General features: G+C 45.0%; 1 protein-coding gene across 1 annotated transcript in view; it reads right to left on the bottom strand.

The window, feature by feature from the left end:
• Window positions 1–8,403: 8,403 nt before the first annotated feature.
• GLI2 (GLI family zinc finger 2) overlaps window positions 8,404–22,014 on the bottom strand; it is a 186,571-nt gene continuing 172,960 nt past the window's right edge. The window contains exons 11-14 of the mRNA XM_066323057.1: window positions 21,105–21,269; window positions 16,390–16,671; window positions 13,067–13,403; window positions 8,404–12,036 (exon numbers count right to left, since the gene is read on the bottom strand). Of these exons, the coding sequence (XP_066179154.1) occupies window positions 9,683–12,036; window positions 13,067–13,403; window positions 16,390–16,671; window positions 21,105–21,269 (3,138 nt within the window). The 3' untranslated portion in view covers window positions 8,404–9,682. The remainder of the gene's footprint in view (window positions 12,037–13,066; window positions 13,404–16,389; window positions 16,672–21,104; window positions 21,270–22,014) is intronic.

The raw sequence follows: 22,014 nt of genomic DNA, 5'->3' as shown, positions 1-22,014 counted from the left end.
TTGTAATAAATATAATTATAGAAATGAATGAGCTATCAAGATTTTTAAAGTATGATCCATCAATGTTGGCATGACTTGTAATCCTGGTCATTATAAATAAAATGGGTCTTTTGCAATATGGAATGCAATTTTCCCTGTAGTTTGTCTCATTATTTTCTGACATGTGGGTTAATATTAAATTACAATGCCTTAATTTTCAAATCAGGGCTCAATTTGTAAATAAGAGGTTAATAAATAACCTTTCCAGCTGGAGGCCTTATTGTGACTTCATTAGAATAAACTCTTAAATGAGATGAAGCCTTGATGGTACCCACATTGTCTCATCTGGTACATTGCAAAACAAAAAAATTATCTCCTATGGCAGCCAAAAAAACATCCCCAAAGTCATTGTGCCTCCAATACATCCCAGTGGTCTTTTAAATGTCCCATATAACTGGGCTATACCCTGGTTTGCTCCATCTCCTGCTTCCTGACACATGGAGCACATGCCAAGCTGTCCTTGTCAGGGTGTGACCTTGAGCACGCTGTGAAGGCTGCAGGTGGTTGGTTGGTGTCACACGTGGTGCTGTACATCTCAGTGGCCCTTCATTTCTGCCACCAAGCTCAGACCTACTCCTGCTTCTTTGTCTGCTTTCTGCTGCATTTCGTGTGAGGTTCAGGGAGGATATTAGGAAAAATTTCTTCACTGAAAGGGTTGCCAAGCATTGGCCTAGGCTTCCCAGGGGAGTGGTGGAATCACCATCCCTGGAGGTGTTCAAAGAAAGTGTGGATGTGGTGCTTTGGACATGGTTAGGCGGCGAATTTGGCTGTGTTAGTTTTATGGTTGGACTTGATGATCTCTGAGGTCTTTTCCAACTGAAATGATTCTGTGATTTTCTAATGCACGTGCTCATGTCTCTCATTTCAACTTCCAGTGAAAAAGAAAAGACTTTTCTCAACAGGTGCCACATTCTTCACAGGCATTTCTGAGTTCTGAGCTGGATTTCTGCAGATGGAGAGACAGAAGGAAAGCTCTGACTTCTCCACTGAAGACACACACCTGTAACTGGCAATGTTTGGACCCTGGACTTAAACTGAGCTGGTTTGCTCTTTTCCCACTGCAATTGCCAGCTTGCACAAAGGCTATTTTCTTTGTAAAGGGGGAATTTCCACTGGGAGAAAAGTAATATATGCAAGTTTATAAATAAAAAACCCCAAACACCCAACCCCAAAACAAGAACTCCAAGATATGGTAGGAAACCCCCCCAAAAAATCAGCCCACTCCTAAAGGAAGCAGCAGGTTGCTCTGTGAGACAGAGGTTGAGCTAGTTTTGCCTGTGAGTGCTGTTGCTCTGTGCTTTAACTGTGAGAAATGGTAGACTCAAAAACTGTTGTCTTAAGAAAAAAAAAATGACCAAAAAAACCCACACCACCCAGGTCATTTGATGATTTTTTCCCCTAACCTGAGTAGTTTTACTTTAATAGAGAACACTGATGAATGCACAGAAGACCTAGTTTACAATTGCAATCCCCTGATGGTTCTCCTCTTATTTTTATTTAAAAAACAGTTGTGTTTTTTTTTTTTTACTAGTACTAAAGGTACATACTGAAATATCTTAAAATAATAAACCTTGTCCTCTCTGTCACTGGGGTTTATTCTGAAGGGAGAAAACATCCTTTTTTGTTTGCCAGTTGTGCTCACAAAAAAGCCATTTCTAAGCCCCGCTGAATCTGTTGGAACATCTGTGGGCCAGTTCTTTACGTAAAGGACTTTGTCAGCACTTAAATAAGGGCTGGGCAAGAGGTTTTACCTCAGCTATTTTTTGTGTTGTCTGGAATAATTTTGAACACCACCAAAAATGTGGGTTTTCCTGTTAAAAGGAGGGATGATGCTAATCTAAAAGGCCTTCAGCCCCTTATTTATTTTACACCTTTTTCTTTTGTGAGATCTGCTCAATCCCAACTTCCTGCAAGTGAAACAACTCTGTAGAAAGAGCAGCAGTGGAAAACAACTCCATGCAAACCCCTTAGAGACTAAACTTTTTCTGGTACTGATTCACCTGTGATGAAACCAGCCTATATCTCTGCATAATAAATCTTTCTTTAAAAAAAAAAAAAATCCCCATAAATGACAGTTAAAACATTGTTGAAGAAATATGCAGGTAATAGTTTAGTTGAAAATCTTTTTGATGTCAGTTCTACTTGAGAAGTCATGTCTCAGCTCCATGCTCTTGTAAATTCAAGGTTTAGATTTGGAAGGTTTTTGGGATAAAGTTGTTGATGTATTATTAGTATGTGTTACATTTTGGGAAAGCATTTGAATGTGTTCAGCTTTTAAATTTCCCTCATAATTTGGGCAAATAGGGACCATTTTTTGGAAGTGTTCAATGACCACAAAACTGGCTCTCATCTCTAAGAAAAGGTACCCAAAGACATTGGTGTCATCGGTGCTTTTAACACACAGACCACTGCTGATTTGTTCAAAATGCTCCCCCTTATTTCCAGTTAATGATGGAAATGCTGGGATCTATTTTCTTTTTTCCAATTAAATAGAAACCTTCACCTGGCTCAGCCCCAGTTTCTATTCCCTGAAAACATTTTTCACACTCTCTGACAAATCTCCTGACATTGCTAAGACAAGCGATCATTTCCTGAGAGCTCCTCAAGCAAGGTGAGACCTGTTTGGTTCTTGGATGGCTGCTAACAAAGGAAATTCACTGGCCTGCAGGAGGTGATTACAATCACCACGTGGAGCATCCTCTGCAGCTGGTGCTGGTGCTACAGGGTGTTCAGCCTTTTGGACTGCAGAGCAAAACCTATTTTCTCACCCCTCCTTAAGATCTCCCAGATACGGTTACGCCGCCCTCTTTCAGTGTGCCTGGAGTGATGTTTAATCCTCTGTGCATTTCATCGAATTTCACTTATCGTCATTATTGATGAGTGACACAGAGGTTAAACGATTTGCATCAAGACATTTTGCTAAAGAAAAAAAAAAAAAAGAAAAAAAAAAAGAAAAGAAAAAAGAATACATCAGTTTTGAGTCAGTGGAGACACTGTGCTCAGATGCCAATCAGATGGGTAAGTGCAGCAGGCAGGTTCTTTCTCAGAGGGCTGCTTTGCCAGCGGGGAAAGGGGCCCAGTGAAGCCACCTGGAGATTACCAAGCCCGTGCTGTACAGTAACAGTGGCAGAAAGGCAGAAGCACGTTTGTTTCTTGCAGCTTGGCTGAGCCGCAGAGCCTGGGAGTGCCTCTGCTCTGAGCTCTACAGCCAAGGGCAGGATGCTGGTGCTGCCAAAGGGTGGGGCAGCCCACCTACAGACTCCAGGCCTGGGGCTGGAGTGCCTTTCCAAGCTTGCTGCAAACCCATCCCAGCTGCATTCCTCGGCTGCTGTCACTGCCACGGTCATTTCCATGGGAGCAGGTGGCTGAAGCTCTCTGGTCACAGCACCTTTTCAGGGGATGGCTGCTTGCATGACTGGTCAAGTGAGTAGTCAGCAAAAGAGGTAAGCGCTAAAAATGGTGCTCTTGTTCCAGAAGTCCTTCATGTGAAGCTCTACAGATCTAAATTCTTCAAAAAAAATCTCTCTTACACCCTCATAAGCATCACTTCTCTATGTTGTCATGGCCAGTTACACCTCATGGCCCAGGGAATTTTCCAAGTGGAAGACACACTGGGAGACACAAAGCCATGAAGAAAATCAGCCCTGCTTTGTCCAGAGCTTTGCTTCCTTCCCTGCTGCTCTCCTAATTTCATTTGATCTATTTTACCCACTACCACCACACTGTAACACAGACCTTGGTGCTTTGGCCAACATCCAGCTGTGAAATGTGTGCTCTTCTTCTGCATGATTCACTCTGCAGGTGTCAGGAAAGCTGCTCCTCGTGGTCCTGAGTCAAAAAATGCAACTGTCTGTCAAAGCCTGGCAGAGAAGATGTTTGTCTGGGCAGAGCACTTCAGGGTCCTTCCCAAAGAGGTACAGAAAAGGGACAGTGACAGGGAAGAGGGGACATTTGTGAAGGTTGTCTTCATCCGTACTCTTTCTGTACGGAGAATGGAGAAAGAGAGTCCTTTAGAAGACATTTAGAGCATCAGACCAAGCTTCTGCTTCCAAGTGCTTCCTTAAACATCCTTTTTCTATGAAGACTATCCTGGGTGGTACATAATAAGAGTTAAGGCTAGACAGAGGAATGTAGATCACAGATTTATGTAGTCCCGTTCCCTGTTTTTTGGTGCAGAAGCTACCTTTTGTGGTGTTGCAACACCTTCTGCTGCCTGCTAATACAACCCTACACACGATGGTAGAGGTGGGATGGTGAAACAGCCTCTGACACGCAAAGGCATCAGCCACAGAGTTTGCTTTTTGGTAAGCCATCGACACTTGGAGAGATGTTTTCAGCAATGGCGCTGTATTTGTGTGCAGCAGCTCTTCCTAAGATGAAGCAGGCATGCCCCCTACATATCTGCCTGACAGGTCAGTGTGGGGAAAATGGAAATAGGAAGAAAAAGGCACCCATGTTATGAATCAGAAGTGTGGTGCAGCTGGAGGAAGATACAGCAGTCACAAACCCTCAGCATATATGAAAACATTGCTTTGGGTTTTTTTTTTTTTTTTCTTTTTTTACACCAAACATATTTAATATGGCCATTTCAAATTTTACATGAAGCATAAATCAAAGAGAAATAAGTGTACCGGGCACAACACGGGTTGTTTTGTAGCTTCTAAATTTCTTAAGTGTTAGGTCATTTTACTTACAAGTTAAATGGCTGTCTGCAAGAGGCCTTGGTTGGTCATAAATTGTCCTTCCAGTAATATAAAACACACCATTTGTTTACCACACGTATGCGCTTCCAAGTAGATCCAACAGCTCGTAAAGAACAAGAGCCCCTATGTCATCCCTACAGAGACCACTGCAATAAAGAGCTGTTGGAATGACTCTGTACTCAGTAAGTGCAATCAGATCCAGCAACAGTAGCTTTTATGGGCTTTTTTCTCCCCTCCAGGAAAACCTGAGATATTAGTGCAATATTAAAGAGCTGTGATGGTTTTACCCAGAGTGGGATCTTACTCTTCTTATGCTCCCACTGGTTTTGGGAATGGAGTGAGGTTAACACTCACCAAAGAAGGTCGGAATCAGACCTGTTAGGATGGTTTGTTTTCATAAGGGATATGATTGATTAAAAAGAAGGTTAATTGAATATTATGCAGCTGCCACAGTAGTATAAACTCCAAGCTCCAGCTTATAAACAACATTTGTTGCAGAAAGGTTATTACCTGCTTACAATTGGAGCAGTGAGCCTTTCGTTCCTTGTTTATTCCAGGATGGTAAAGCAGTAAAAATGCACATGCTGGTACATGACCTCAGGTGGGCTCCTAGGAAATCTTAGCCCAGTTTAAGTAATAAATACGTTCTCACACCGGTAGAGGTGTGCCCTGATTGAACTCTGAAGAGAAACACCAGCTAAAAGCAGCATTTGATCTAGATTAGAAACCTACTTTAAGTGTTTGAAGCAGAAAAGCAGTAGGAGCTGATCTGGGTCTCCAAAGCCTTTTGTCAATAGAAAAGATCTGAACAATTTCCTTTTAATAATATTACTGAATTTTTATTGTGATTTCTGTATTTCTTGGACAGTACAGAGGGGTGTGATATTTATCTAATGGATTTACAGGCCAACAGGATCATTAACACATTCACTGACTCAACCTTGGATCATGCTGAGGGTGACCAGATTGGTGTAAGAGATCCACAGGAGTACAGGATTAACTCTGCCCCACTGGAGCAGGGATCTAAGCTGCCTATCTGGGGTCTCTCTGTAATCAGTGACAAGTGACACATCTTTCAGAGGAAAAGTCCACCCCATTCCACGTGTCTAAAATAGGAAATAATTACTTCACAAGAAGGATGTGCCAATCTTTTGCCATGAACTTCGATGGAACCTGGAGGGTTCATCCCATATATGGGAATCCTGAAGACACGGTGAGGGTTTGTCCCATATGTACCTGATTCTACGTACCTGATTCTGCCAATCAGCTCAGGAGCGATCCCACAGAGAGGAAAAAGAGTGCATCCCCTTCAGTTGCTTCTGCATGAAACTGCTGGTTCATTTGCACCAAGTGTAATTCACTGATTCACTGGCCAACTGCTTTGCTCAGCAGCTTTCATTCCAAACTCATTGCTGTGCCCAGGAGGATCACCTGTGAACAGCCTCCTCACCCTCCCTTAAGGCTCTAGCCCTGTGCACACCAACCCACCTCTACAAAAACAAGCTGAAAATCAGTCTCTTGAGTAGCTGAGCTAACTCTTGCTGCAGCCAAATTAAATCTTCCTCATCAAGGAGCTGGATGAGACTCTAACTAGATCACAACTGATGTATCTATCAGTTGCTCACTCGATAATTGCTTCCCATCACATACATAATGCACAGATTAATTTCTCCTTTCTCCAAACTCAATATTCAATTTGCCACTGTCATGGCCCATCATAGCTCTGCTAATCTTTCCTATTTCTGTCTCTTTTTGGACAATGACCAAGTCAGTCAACAAGCCATTTTTATCAAAAATCTTCTGGTTGACAAATTTGTCCAGCCCTTGCTCTGAGCTCCACTCCTGTATGATCCTTGCTGCACTGCCACCGTCCTTCAAATCACCTCTGCCAAGAGGCACTGAAAGACACCTGGGCAGCAGGACTGTGCTTGCAGCACACACTGTTCTTGCTGCCTCTCTTTCTGCCACCTCCATCTCATTGTTAAGTGGAAGCTGTTCAAGGCAAGACCATTCCACATCTGTGCTGTATCACAGACCTGCCCTACCAACCCCTCATCAGCTGTTCCTAAGCACCCCCAGAGTCCAGCTGACTACTGGTGTGGTAATGACAGACCAAGACCGACCACCATTTGCCAATAAAAAGAAATAACAACAGACACAATAAATTATGAAAAAAAAATTACTTTTTAATGTACAAAAGGTTTATATACAGGTTCAGCATGTTACCTCCATTCTTATGATGTAGAAAACAGCTAAAAATGTTCTTAAGATATAAATTTGACAGAACACCTACAGTACTTTTAGTAATGATGTCTTCTATACATAATATATACAGTGCTGGCAAGATTATTATAATACTTTTTCAGTAAATGAAGGAAGACCACCACTGGAAAGTCCAAAAAATCTCAAGTCATTGGAGATTTGGTTTTGCTTCTGTATTTGAACTTTTGCTAATGAGATATCTGTGAGGAGGGACTCAGGAGCCATCGTTGCCCTATGCAGCTGCTAAAAAAGTCAGATTAGCAATCAAAGGACACACGAAAGCTTGATCCATCTCAGCACAAGGGATGCCCAATTGTACTCCAAGCGTCCAGGACAACATACAATGTCCTAAAACATGTACTGCCCTCTTTTCATGAATGCAAAGGCAAGGGCAAGGTCAGTAACTGCAGGAGAATATATACAGCAGACTATAAAACAATCCCTTTAAACACAACTTTCACAGAAGACACAAATAAACAGCCAGGAACCTTGCTTTGCTCCCCTGTCCTCATGCACCCTGGACAAAAGCAGGAGTCATTGAGGGGTGAAGGGCAGGGCTGGGAGCACCCTCTGCATTTGGGATGAGGATGGATGAGACTGCAGGATGCTGAGCAGCACCTCCCTGCACCAGCCATACTCAGGGTTACCTGGCAGCAAAGCTGTCCTCACCCACCACTGCCAAGCACAGCTCCTGCCTATCTGAAATCACAGAGTTTGCCTGGAGGTAGCATGTGGCATTTTCATGTCAGCCCCTGGTCATACTGGGAAGAGTGATCCTGACATCAGTTTGTGCAAAAGGAAAGCAAAAACACCAGGAAAGACCTTTATAGAGCTGTCCTAGTCCTGTGTAGGGGACAGAGTCAGGTGCAAATGAGAACATCTCACTGATATGACAGGGAAATGGGAAGGAAAGAGTGAAGCTCTACAGATGCTTACTCAGTCCAGCTATAAGAACCTGCAGGGGATGTCACACTTGTTCCCTGCCCTTCAACATATGGGGTACAAAGTATTTGAGGCTATGAGAGCAGGATGAGAGGAGCTGTCCTTGTCCAACACAGTCTGAAGTTAAGCAAGGCCTCCTCCCAAGTACATGCACCCTGCTGCTTCTACACTTTTGTTAAACAACAGCAAAAATAAATAACGCAAAAAGGATCAACTTACTGGCAGGTGGGACTGGAAACAGCTGAACACTATTATGAGCAGTTATATTCTGGTGGAGAATTTGGATTCAGGAGGCCCTGCTCCTCCCATCTCTTCCCCAATGATGGTTCCAAGATGTTCTCACTGACCAAGCTACTATTCTGACTCAAATACCTGTTTTGAGACTGTGCACATGTTTAGTGCTGCAGGTGCAGTCTGCTAGTCAAATGAACAACTCAGGTTGACCATGGTATATTTTTTTTTGATACAGCAGTTCTTTTCATGCTGTGGGACATGTTAAGCTAGCACTGGGTGCATGCCAACAAGCCTGCTTGTGGGGCAGGGTGCTTTGGCTTATGCTTGGCCCCACATCAGTGCAGCTAGGCACATGTAGTGCACATGGAGCCCAGGCAGAATCCTGCATTGAGCACATTACACAGATGAACCCTGGCAGATTAACCTGTTCCCCCAGTACTGCCACAGTGCACACTGGGCTGGAACCATCGTAAAACTCTCTCCATCACCATCCTTGTTTATGTGAGCACCTCAGCATGGAAAACCCACCAGAGAGTGAAGCTGCTGCAAAGCTGCACAGGGATACAGTAAAGTCTGCTCCAGCACTCTGACATTAAAGATGCATGTGGGGCACTCGCAGAAAGTCACTGTGTTCAGAAGGTGCAAAGTTATGCATGTGTGTCAGTCCTGCCATGGGGGATTATTTCCCAGTGATTGCTGTTCCCAGGCCTCTGCTCCACTCTGCACATGATATAAACCACGTTGTAAACACATCTGATCAAAGTGTGCATTCACCTTTTATGTGTCTCATCAATGTGTCTTTCCAATGTTTTCTCAGAAACACCACTATGTTTTTATAAATGTACATTTTATATACGCTTCTGACAATACACTATATTTGATTTTTAAAGGAAGAGAGGCCTTGGCTACTTAACAAGAAAGCATGGTAAGGCACTTTGCTGAGAAGCCATTTGGAAACGTCGCTCTTTGCAAGGTACAAAGGTATTTACGGTATAAAACAATACTGCTGGCAGAGGGCTTGTTTGGAGACACAACTAAACCCTACTCCCATCAGAGCAGAATACATAGTATGGCTTTTATTCTAACCTAAACCGCATCCTCCCACTTCTTTCTGGGGCGGGTTGAAAACGGAATTTTTTTGCAAATGTAACTAACGGAAAATGATGGGGAGTGCTATTTACAGGGCTTCCCAGAAGGGAGGGTTTAATTTCTAACCACTCTCATGCTGTCTCCTAGCTTGGTGGTGATACTGTTCAGTGCTCTGGGAAACCAAGCCAAAAAAATAATACTAGAGGTGCACCCCTGTGGTACTGAACTGCCTGAATATAGTTTACATAATTCTGTACACAGACTTTTTAAAATTTTCATTTTGAAATCCTTTAACGTATTTAACACTTATAAAAAACCCTACTCTATTGAAACAGATTATTTTTGAAAAGCACATTCATACAACTGCTTCACGCAGAGCCCCTTGGATAGCACCAAGGCCTTGTGCTTTACTGTTACGACATCATGTTTAGAAATTTACTCTCTTCTGCCAGCGTGGTTAGCATGGAGCTCATATCACCAATTGCCATATTGCTTATCCCTGCAGGTATGGTGGGCAGTGTCAGAGAGTTTCGTGGAGTCGTCAGGCGAGAGGAGTTCTGGGAGAGGTTCTGCAGGATGCTGGGGCTCAGGGTTCCCGACATCAGGCTTGAATGGTCCCCATCGTCCATGATGGCATCAAAATCTATCTGGGGTGGCTCAAGACCTTGAGAGTCCACTGTGCTGGACACCTGGTTTGTTCCTGGGGAAGGCAGAGTGGCTGGCTTGCTGTTTTGTGTGCACTGCTGCTGCCTGACCCGACAGTCCGCGTGGTTGTCAAAGCCGTTGTTCTGCTCATACATGTGTATTTGGCCGTAATAGTACATCAAGTTGTTGTCCCTTGTGCCATCTGCGCACTGCTGGGCTGGTGCCAGCACCATGTCGCTGGCTCTTTTATGCATGGTCTCTGTTGTCTCCTGGCCAGGGCTGATGGTGTTCGTAGGATGGGGAGTTCTCATGTAGCCCAGCTGCTGGGCGCTGCGGACCCCTCGGGGTCTGCTGCCCGGGTTTGGCTCTGCTGGAGGACGAGGCTGGATCATGCCAGGTGGATATGCCTGTGGAGCTGAACCCATCACGCTCTGCTGAGGCTCAAAACTGGGCTGATTGGAAGTCATGATGGGCTGAGGAAAGGTCTCCTGAGCCACAGGGAAGTTCAGGTGGCTTGGCTGAGATGAGTAGTTCTGCTGACTTGGTTCGTGCATGACCTGTCCCAGCACTGTCCGCTCACTGTTGCTTCTGACCATCAAAGAAGGGTCGGTTGCCATGTCCATTTGCTGAGGGTGAAGGTGGGGTGCAGACTTTGCTGCCATGTTGCTGCAATTAGGAGAGATCTGATTTGGGTTGCCACTGATTGCACTGGAGCTCAGCATCTGATGTGGTTGGTTATACCCTGTGTGCAAGCCCATATCGGGGTTCATGTTGGGACCTAGGCTCATGGGCTGCTGCCGCAGCTGCATGCAGTTTAGCCTCTGCCCATCCATACCCATGTTTCTCTGCATAAAGCTCTGCTGTGTTGCATTCATGCTGTTGTCTGGCAGCTGCATCTGCTGCTGGTTGTAGTTCTGGTACTGACCAAAGTTCTGCTTCTGCTGGACCACCGCTAAGTTCCCTTGTGAAAACTGCTGCTTCGACTGATTGGACATGATATCAACTGTGCCTGAGCTGACTTCATTCCACTGGACAGGCATATTATTCTTATTCATGTCTGAAGTAGTATCAAAACTCATGGAACACTCTGCCATCATGGGTCCCAAGTGGCTCATGCTTGCCTCAGCCACTGCCATCCTGCGCTGGTTGGGCAAGGCTGGAGGCTGCAGCTTCCCACTTCCTTGGAAGTTCTGCATCTCATTGCTGTACCCCATGGAAGTGCTCTCAGCCACTGTCCCATTGCTCTGGGATTTGATGTACTGTACCACATCATCTGGCAGCATAATGTCATCATCTCCAATGGGTGCATCTGTCTCCCCGGACATGGCCTCCATGGCGATGTTTTCACTGATGCTCAGTGGTCGGGGCGAGTAGGTGTGCCGGGGCAGGCTCCCGTCTGAGCGCCCGTAGCTCTGGAGACCAAAATTCCTCCTGTCTGTGGGGTGTGGAGGGTGGAAGGGGTTCATGCTGTTTGTGCTGTTGAAGCGGTGAACTCGTGGGAGAGCCTGGGGATCTCCAGGAGGTCTCCTCACTGGGTCACTTGCCCGTCTTGTGCAGTTGCCCTGCACCTCATGGGGAAATGCTGGAGCTGACGGGTAGCCATAGCTGTTACCATCACTGCAACGCCTGGGGCCTGGCGGGAGGCGGATGGAGGGCAAGGTGGGGTCTGGTCCATCCATAAGTGAGATCCTGTTCTTCAGGGTCATCCTCTCCATGTTTGGCAGAGGAGTTGGAGGAGGGCCCCCTGTGGCAGCAGCGTACTTGGCTTTCAGCCTGTAGTGCTGAGCTGGTGTGAGGTTCAGCAGACCCGGCATCCCGCTGCACTGGCTCGCCTCGCTCGACCGGCGGGAAGCATCCGTGGAAATGGGGTCGTAGGAGTCAGCAGAGCTTGTGTTATTGGGGCGGTGCCCGAGATGGGAAGCCTCACTGGAACGGCGGCTGGAGAAGTACGGCGAGATCCCCGAGGATCTGCGGCTGACAGTGTAGGCAGAGCTGACGGTGCTTGTTGTACTGTCACGGCGCTCGTTGAGTTGGTTCAGCATTGTAACCTCATTGACAGACAGCTCCATTATTCTGGGGTTAGGCAGCATAGCAGAACCACCACTATTTTCTAGAACAGAGCCTGAAAGAAAGTTCGCAGGGAAGGAAAACATTTAGTTAGCCGAGAAATTTCATTTTGTAGTGTTCTAGGTGCCAGAATACAGACCCACAAAGCCACCCCCAAATACTTCATGGGAATGATGGTGAGTTTTACGTGCTGCTAATGAATTCAAAGTTTGATTTCTAGCTACATGTTCATGCAAAATGAACAAGAAGTCTGGGGAGAGGCATGAAGAAGTCCCTGCTGCAGTGTGTTTCTAACATGTACACCTCTTATACTCAGCTTCTGAGGAAGTGTCTCCACATAGGCTTCCCCCAGTAAGACAAAAGTAGGGCTGTTGTGAACAGTGCCACTTGGACAGCACATAGCAACAACCACAGCTACTCTCTGGGACAGATGCACAGCAGTCAGGGAGAGCAGGCTGAGAGCCCAAAGGCTGACATTCAAAGGCTCTTCCAAGAGTATCCCAAGAAGCTCTGAGATCTAGTACAACTCAGGCACTGTGCCTTTGGATTTCTTGGCAAAGTTAGAGGATCTCTAGAGGGCTCAAAAAGATGCATTTACTAGGGACCACCAGCCAGCTGGAAATGAGCATATGGGGCTGAAGGCAATAGCCAGGAGATTTTGAGTGACTAAAGGCGTGTCAGAGCAAGATTATGGAGGGAGGTCTGGTCGGGATTGCTACTGTGCTCCAGTACTCTCCCAGGAAACCCATTAGCCCTTGGGGAACTGTTACTGGAAGCAGTCTTGTGGCTGTAACTCGGACCATGAGGACAGCTGTGTCTAGGTTTTGGGCAAGCTCAGAAACAAGGACACCAACACCTCTGTCTCCCTGCACAGGTCTGCTGAACTGAGAACCTGGCTTTCTCTTGCACATCTCTTGCACCAGATATCTGTGTTTACACCCAAGCTGCTCATTTAACCTGACATCTTTATCTATCATAGCATGACTCAGAGGCAGTAAGAAATGATCCTCATTCCTCCAGGGTAGACTCTTGGTTATGAAACTGGAGTCAAACTCTGGAAGGTTCCTACAGGACATGGGGCTTACCATTTCCTGAGATGGGAGGCAGCTTGGTGTTTCTGGCTTGTGGAGCTGGGCTCACCCATGAGCAGGAATCCTTAACTGTCTTGAGTTTCTCTTTCTTGAGTTGTTCAAGTCGTTGCATCGTCGTCATGTGTTTCCTCAGCTGCAGGCTGACTGCCGAGTTACCAGATGAGACCGTTGAGTCCACGACAGGAGCGTTGTCATCCAACGCCGTCAGATCTCCCAGACTTCCCCCGCTGTGCATGTTCATTTCTACTCCACTGTCATTGTTGTTGGTGCTGCCAAGGGGTGATGGCTCACTGCTGCATGATGACTGGCCACCAGGACTGGACTGACACATCTTGGGGAGGAAAAAGAGGACAAAGAGTTGGGCAGATGAAAACATGGAGGGGAAGAAATCAAGAGCCCAACATCCCCAGTGTTAGTCCTGGAGGATAGGAGAGATCCTACCCTAGGCTCTCCCCTGTCTTGTTACCCCTCCCTGCTGCAGGATCTCAGCTCTTTCAAAAGGCAGGTGCCTCCTCTCTGTGAGAGGAGGATGGGAGAGCACCCCAACAGCTGGAAAAGTCACGGTGATTCAACTGCAAGAGGGAGAGAAACCAAATGCTCTTCCTCCAAAAGAAGGACAGATGTTTCTCGAAGAAAAGCAGCACGTCACCTGGTTGTGCAAGGTATATTGCAGCAAACACTGGCTTATCTAACGTGGGATCAAGGTTTAAGTATTTCAGACACAAAGTATTTCTGTCTTTAAAATACCCTATAACATATAATTAGGTTAGCTGACAAACTTCCCCGCCAGATAAAAACCTAGTACACTGTTTGCCAACTCCCACCTGCAGATAAGGCAGATAAGCACCATAAATATTTATTTTATTTACATTAGGAATGTAAACTACTCACATTGAGTAGTTTATTTGCAGCAGACACTGTATGGTCTGAACTTGCTCTGCTGCTGCTACCAAACAGGATGCCTGGCTTTTCTGCTCCAGGCCCATGCTCCAGCAAAAAATGGGAGTGCTGAAAAGGCAATGTACTCTGCCCTGGGCCAAGGTGGGAATGTGGAGTGCTGCAGTGTTTTTACTTTACTCCATAACAGTCCCCCATGGGCAGGGTTGACTGGCTCTGATTGCCCTTCAATCCAGATGATAGAGATTGCAATCCCAAGATTTAATGGCAAGTCGTGATGCTGGGAGAAAGGTGGCAAAGGGAATCCTTGGGCACTAGCATCTTTCCCCTTTCTGCACTCAAGCAAATTTCTCCTATCTCTCCCCACTGCCCCACATACTTCCACTTCCATCCTGTGAGGGTTAAATGGACACAGACACCTGCAGGAAATCATGCTTTACACAGCTATTTTAATACAAAGGATTCTTTGCTCACCTTAGTACCGACTGTCCTTAGGAAGGTAGAGTAAGGAAGGGTAAGTGGGAATAAAGAACAGGTTGTTAGGACAAAGACGGCATTAACAAGAAGGACCAGGTTAGTAAAAGGAAAAAGAGGGAAATTCAGAATACAGCAAAAAATACCAACATACCCCCCCACTCCCACTCTCCATTTTCCCTGCCTTCCCTCTTTGAGGGCACGAATAAAAGCTCCTAGGAGAGACTTTCTACCTGTTTCCATGGGTTTGGGGTGACACACAAATATGGTTCAAAACAAAGAGGCTGGGAATGATGGGAACCAGCGAGGCATCTCACCCCTCCCACCACCCCAACGTTATCCACGAAACAGGACTTGGTTGTGGACCCACCAGATGAGATGCCACCGGTTAGATGTGCACAAGTGAAGTATGCAGTGCTAGAGAGGGACAGTGACGAGAAACACGTGACCCAGGGCCCTGCTGCCAGTGAGATGGCTTGGCTGGAATTCTGGGAACACAGAGTGCTAGGAAAACAAGCCCATACCTTCAGGAGAAGCAGGGTGGGGAGCTGTAATTGTGTCAGTATTTTCATAGGAAAAAAACCAACAAAACACATGGAGGAAGAGTATTGGAGAAAGGTCATTCTGTCCAGTGGTTCTCATACTCAGTTTTTGTAACACAGTAAAGAACCTCATCACAGGAAACTGTTTCTTTAGTCAATTAGAGACATTCTGGATGTGTAAATACTGAATTTTTTCCTAACTGAAATATGTTGCTTATTAGTAATTTGTCCAACAACACATCCCCTAACCCTTCTGAGAAAATCTTTGTAGCTCCAGGGCATGCTTTTCACAGGAATAACAATCTTTTAGCCTGAATTCAAATCAAGAAAATATATATTTTGGAGCTCAAAGTCCTTTCAGCTCAAGTGGGAAGTCTGGGGAATATGTGAATACTCCTTTGCAGGTGAAGATCTTTTCTTCTGTATCTAGCCTATACCCTGTCCCACTCTGAGCTGATGCAGCAGACCAGAACTTTGGGTACAAAAGTGAAAAGGAACATCAAAAGGCAGAAGTGATTCATGTGTTGCAATGCTCCATCTCCTCCTCCATCCTGGATGGGGTGGAAGAGTTTTGATGTGTTTGAAACTACCACTATACACAGCTCCTTAGTACCACTAACCACTCTACTGCCAATTGATCATGGTTGAGTGGCAGTCTGTACTCTCTGGGCCACAGTACTGCTCCCATGTTTATGCCTAATTTTGCTCCCCCACTCCATCATCCCACTGCAATTTTCTATGGCAGCTGGGAGGCATGTATTTAATTTCTGTACTCCTGAGTAATCTGCTCTAACCAACCTCAGCTGATCAGGGAGGTGGGACTAGATGATCTCAAGCAGTCCCTGACAACCGCAGTGATTTTGCGCTTCTGTGTATGGTAGACACGATCAAGGAATTGAACTTGCTTTAAGATACTCAACAGAAATAAAATAGCTGGTTTTAGCCTCACTGGTTTCATCAAACAGCCGCAGACTAGAAAGAAAAGGAGTGAAGGGCGCAGGGAGGAGGGGAAAAGGAACTGCTTAAGCCAGGACCTTTGCCTCAAGAAGTGTTCATCAGTCTGTGCCCTGTGGTCATTGCTCAATTTAAACTGGTGAGGTAGGTAAAGCTCATTTGACCACAACACTCTTGGGTTTTACCCAGTTTCACAGCACAGGAATGCCAAGCTCAGCACAGGGCATCACATAGCCCCCATGACTACAAGGGCAGGAATTTATGAAGCTGGGTAGGAAGGTACAAAACTTACTGGACTGTGCCCTGACCTGCAGTTTCACTTCTGGACTTGAACTCTAGGGTTGAAGGGTGCCTGCCCAGAGACGTAAATGGCATACAAATGCTTCATGCCCCGACTGCATCAGAGAGATCAGGACCCATGTAATTTCTGCGAAAAGCAACAGCTCTTACCACAGAATTCTCTGTTTTTATTGTTTTGACTTGTAAGCAATCCTCCACGCTCCTGGTGGTGCTGTTGGCCTCAGGAGTCTCCTCTGACACCTTGTTGCTCTGCTTGGCGCTCGCCTCATTGTCCCCATTTTCCTTGAGTGGCGGTGGCCTTGGGTGAACGTCATTGCGCTGCTTCTTTGTGACATGAGCATCAGGCCCGTGCACCGTCTTGACGTGTTTCCTGAGGGAGCTGGGGTCTGTGTACCGCTTCGTGCAGCCAGGGATTTTACAGACGTAGGGTTTCTGTCAATACAAGCAAATCCTGGGTTATGTTTAGAATAAGCCCAAATATTCCAGGTACAGTGCATGGGCCAAGTAAATACAATCAGCATAGCAGCAGGCAGCAGCAGAATGTGGAGCATCTGCTCCACAGGACTCTGTAAGACTGAGATATGGAACATGTGATATATGGGCTGCTGCTGATCCACACAGACTTGGCTGGTCATTTCATGTTGGCTAAACTTCTTGTTTTCAGTTTCTGGATCAAAAGACAGCTAAGAATTCAGTAAATACTTTCCTAGTATTGCTTTCCCATGTACGTATTTGCTCGGGTGGCCGCAGGAATGTTTCCTGATTAAGGATGGGAGGGAGGTGATGTAGTGGACTGGGCATAACACATTCACTCTGCTAAGGTGGGGTCTGCACTAAGAAAATGTCTGAAACCTTTTGGCTGATGGAGGTCCAGTGAATTCAAGCCAGTCTGGATTCGCCCTACTCAATCTATCATAGCACTCCAGCACCTGTCACCTTGAAATCTGCTATTGTGCAAAACAAACCACAGGCATGCGATGTTTTTTTTCAGATGACAGCACTCTATCCCGAATTCATGAATCATTGATTGCCACAGGAAAACGAGGCTGAAGCCATGCTTCTGAAAACAGAAGTCAGCAAACAGATACTTTTATTCTTTTAACTTTTTTTATTTTACTGAGTCTCCAATTCCAAAGTGTATTAGCACTGCAGTTGTTTGAGCTGGTGCTGCTGCACTGGAAGCTCTGAATTCATCACAAGTTCCACTTCTGGCCTCACAACTTCTCTATGTATTTTTCTGCCAATGCACTAGGATAAATCCATGAGAAAAAACAGACAGATGTTATTTGAAGGCTACCCAAAACGACCATTCTTATTAAATTCTTTAAAATCTGTTTTGTAATTTTGTCCAGGAACTTAAGTGAAAAAATACAATGGAGTATATATTCTTTGCAGAAAGCCAGCATCATCACGTGAAAAACTCTGGAAGTCTGTTCTGTATTCAAAAGCATGCTTCCTGACTGATCTTGGCACATCACTCAAACCACCTAAATTCATGTAACACCCCACTGAGGTAAATATTTAATATGTTTTAAAGCTGGGTAAACCAAAACACAAAAATTAAAATAGTTTGTTTAAAAATATCATGCAACCTTTTGCACAAGCATTACAGAAGTATTATTACTGCTATTAAGCCTTACTACAAAGAACAGAACCCCCACCACATGTGCTGAAAAAATCCTGTATTTGAACAGATCAAAGATTTTTTATAAATATCCCTTAGGCTCAACAGTTCTGATTTTTCAGAGCCCAGCAATTAGGGTAACATGATCACTGTTGCTTGGACAGCAGATACTACCTAAGGGGATTCAATCATCCTCTTCATCAGGCCATACCCCTTACAACTGAGCTGAGCACAACTGCTGTTTCATTGGCATGCCTTCATCTATCCCTTGGTTGTCCAGACTCTGACATCTAGTGACATCTTCACCCTAGTAAAGTCAAGAGTTTAGGTATCTCAGATGCCTCCCTCCTACTCTCCTGCACATACAGGGTAACATTCCTTAGGGCAGGAGAACCGGAGAACTCCCCATGCACTAAGCAGAACTGGATTTATGTGTTTTACCCTTGTTCAGCTTGAGTTGCTGAAAATGTCACTCTGAGTCTTTGGCTGGCCATGAACTCATGCCACTCTGTGTATGTGCTGGAGAGTGGTCACAGGATGAAAGCCCTTTTACCAGGTGTAACTTTGAAGGTATCAAAGGGACTCAAACAGTCACTGAAAGTTTAAGATGAAATAGTGCATATGACATTTCAAGAATCAAGCCAAAGTCAGTGTGGTAACATATCCCCAGCCTTGAACTTCAGCATGTTTGGACCATACACCTACATCCTGTCACACAATGATAGTGACAAACACAGGAAACTTGGAGCTTCTCCCTCAGAGGAGACCCGGATGACTAACTCTGAAACTGGTGTATTCCAAGTAAATATGGCAAGCAGAGGAAAATATTTAGAAGGTAGCTAGGAATCACAATAGAATTACCAGTGGGTAATGGGAAATATTCACAGCCACAAACTTCTGCTTTGCATTTGTGTGGTTTTGTGAGCCAAGGTCTTGGTAAAGTTTGCTAAGCCAGTGGTCATGGCCACAGCTGGATGCAGGACCTTGCCTGGGCCTGCTGCCCAGTGTGATGAGCTTTGCTGTGAGGGATAGCATCTGTTGTAAAGGATCGTGTTATATGATCCTCAAAAAGTGGGTGTCAAAAATATGGCCCAGAGAGCCACTGTATGCAGCCTACAGAGCTCACATAAGTCTTGGGGCGTGTCTGCACTGCATCAAGGAGGGTTGAACAGCAGTTCAAGGGTGAGTACAACTGCAAAATATAAGATCATTTGGATAATGGCAGTTTCTTGTAGTTCCCGTGGCAAGGCCAGCTGGTCTGGTACAGATCCTCCACTAGTGGCTGCGCTGTTCCTACACCAGAAAAGGGCTTGGTGTCCTTTATGGAAACCAACTGAAGAGGATAAAATCCCTTTCTGTTATCTGAGTCTTTAATTTGGGTTGCTTGAAAGCAGCTTCTCCCAAGTGTCAGCATATTTAGATCAGGGTCCACAAGAGACGCGGAGCTGGATGCTCCTGCCCTAAAGCCTCCCCTTCTTGCACAAGGGAAGCCCAAATGATCTGACTTTCAAGTGTGTTCAAGCTCTACTCAAATGAAGTGAGGAGTCATTCCAGATCCAATGCAGCTCCTGATCTGGATCACTTGGAAATCTGAACCCATTGGAGAAATTACATTTACTAACACATTCAAAATGAAAATTCCACAAGGGACATTACCTGGCTCAGATGGAAAACTGCCCTGCCTAGTAAAGCTCCTGGTAAAGCTCCAGGGATCTGAGCTCAAGTGATCTATGGGTAAAAAAGTCGCTCACATACTATCAGTGTGCACAGACTGGGCTGAGTGAGTCTGTGTCCAGCACTGAAAGCTGTGCTGGCAGTCTTGATCCATTCACATGACAATCCTTAGGAACTGAAGAGAGATGCAAATTTCCTTTAAGACAGGAAAAAAATGTTGTAAAAATGTAAATCTTCAGTGGCTTGACTGATTTATTCAGCTTATGAATGAGAATATGGAGAGTGGCTTAACACTGCAAAATTAAGAGGTGGAAGTAACAACTATGAAAGGGAGCACTGGAGGAAGGAAGAAAGGGCATCCAGGGCTGGAAAACGAGCAATTTCCAACATCTAAAATGTGAGATTAAACCACAACTGCCTACCTTTCAGGAGAAGAGGCTTTAACGTAGAAAAATGCTGCAGTCAAACACCACTTACTGGGAATTCAGGATGCTGGGCAGATGAGAGGTTGCAACCTATCTTTTTCGTCCTGGCCAAAGGTTAGTGTAGCCTTAAAACAACTCCAAACTATCCAGTTTAAGTGTGGATATGGGTTAATTTTAATCCATGTCTTGCTGGTAGAGAACAATCCTGACATTTGAGTTCATACCCAAACCAATTCAAACAACACTGGGATCCTGGTCATTCATTAGTCCATCTCAAAACCTAGAATCCTCTTCCATGCTGAGATGATGCTGAGTCCTTTTTCTGACTCAAACAGAATCTCTGAAACCTACAGAGCTTTGGTTATCACTGACTGATACTATGCCAGAGATAAAAATACTCCCAACAAGTCCTTTGTAGACACAGCATCGCTTCAAAAGGCTGTCAACCGTGGCAACTGCGTTCCATTCTCCAATAGTCTATATTTAACTGTTGCAAATTAGGCTACAGACTGAATTCTTCATGGCTGAAAACACTATTAGAACTTTAGAGTGTTGTTTTTTCTTCCCCTGTCAGCTAATTAGTGGTAATATAAATTTCAATCGTCAGCCGTGGTTGGTTGCAACAGACCATCACATGCGTTACAATAAAGGCAATTTCCTCTGCTCCCCAACTACTAATAGTGGGTCTTAATTATCCAAGGTTAACAAAGCATTGCATTGTGCTCTATCATTGTACATCAAACGATGGAGGGAGTATTATTTCCAGAGCATCAGGATCCAGGGTAGCTGTTATATTACTGCAAGTCTGCTCCACAGTAATATTAAATACCACTTGCACAGCTGTACTATACTATCTGTGCTATTAAAAATTATAAATTTGGAAAATGCTTGTTTTCATTTCCAAAGTCGATTAAAAAGTTTGCATACTTTAACATCTGTTTATGATTTCAAACACAGCTTTCATAAATATAAAGCTAATGTGGTCTGGCTCCCCAGCAAAATATATCCCATTAAAAAATAAGATAAACCTCTCATTACAGTAGGTTTCTTTTTACATGTGTCCAGTGTGTAAAGTGTATGTTTATTGTCAGCAAAGTTTAAAAAAAAAGCTCTCCGTTGAGCTTTGGTGAGCCCAGGCTTACCTCATTGGAATGTGTCCTGTTCTGGTGCTTGGCTCTGTCCGAGGCATTGGAAAAGGCTTTATTGCAGCCTTCGTGTTCACAGACATAAGGCTTTTCTCCAGTGTGGGACCTCAGGTGTGTCTTTAAGTTCTCCAGGCGGGAATAGGCCTTGGAACAACCCTCAAACTGAAATAAAAAAAAACACACGAGAAGTGATTAATTAACCAGAAAAATTTGATTTTTCCCCTTACCTAAACCCTTCTCATCTGTTTCTCATTCTTTCTTTTTTTTCCTTCTTTTTAAAGGGCTTGTGTTTTAGGGAACAACATTCACTTTGTTGGGAGAATTTGCTTCCCTAGACAGGCTGAGAGTTTCAGCAGTGAGTCATATTTGAGGTGCTACTCCTTGTTGGGTACCCACCTGACATTTCAACAAGTGACTCCTTTTTTCCAGCAGGGCTGAACACTCCTCCACTCCTCTCAGAGCTCTCTTAGCCCCTCCTGCCACCCCTCTGCATCTAAAACACTCAGAAACAGGGGCCCTCTCCTTCCCACCTAGGGAACTGACAGCTTCTCCACAGTCAGACCAGCCTTGCAACTTCACAACAGCAGCAGCACTGGAAAAGGCAGATGCTTCCCTAACACACAAAGAGAAATCTAGCAAGCTTTAAAGTTTCCCAAATTACAGCTTGGGTCTGCTCTTGGAGGATGCTGTGGTCAGGCTGTCTGACATTACCAGTTTAAAAAAACAAGACTGACAGTCTTGACGACAGATGGATTTTTGGATGACAAAAGAGACCAGGAACCTTCCTCCTGGAAGGAAACCAGCTGCCCACACAACGAGAAGGAGCAGCTTGGGAGAAGTGGTGAGGCTTTGGGTGATGAAGTGCTGCCACCCTCCATTCTGGCTGGGCTGGAGGCTTTTCCCTGCA

This window comes from Sylvia atricapilla, chromosome 7 (assembly GCF_009819655.1).
Source record: "Sylvia atricapilla isolate bSylAtr1 chromosome 7, bSylAtr1.pri, whole genome shotgun sequence".
Classification (NCBI taxonomy): Eukaryota; Metazoa; Chordata; class Aves; order Passeriformes; family Sylviidae; genus Sylvia; species Sylvia atricapilla.
Note: the sequence above shows the minus strand (reverse complement) of the source record. Positions and strands in the feature narration are given on the sequence as shown.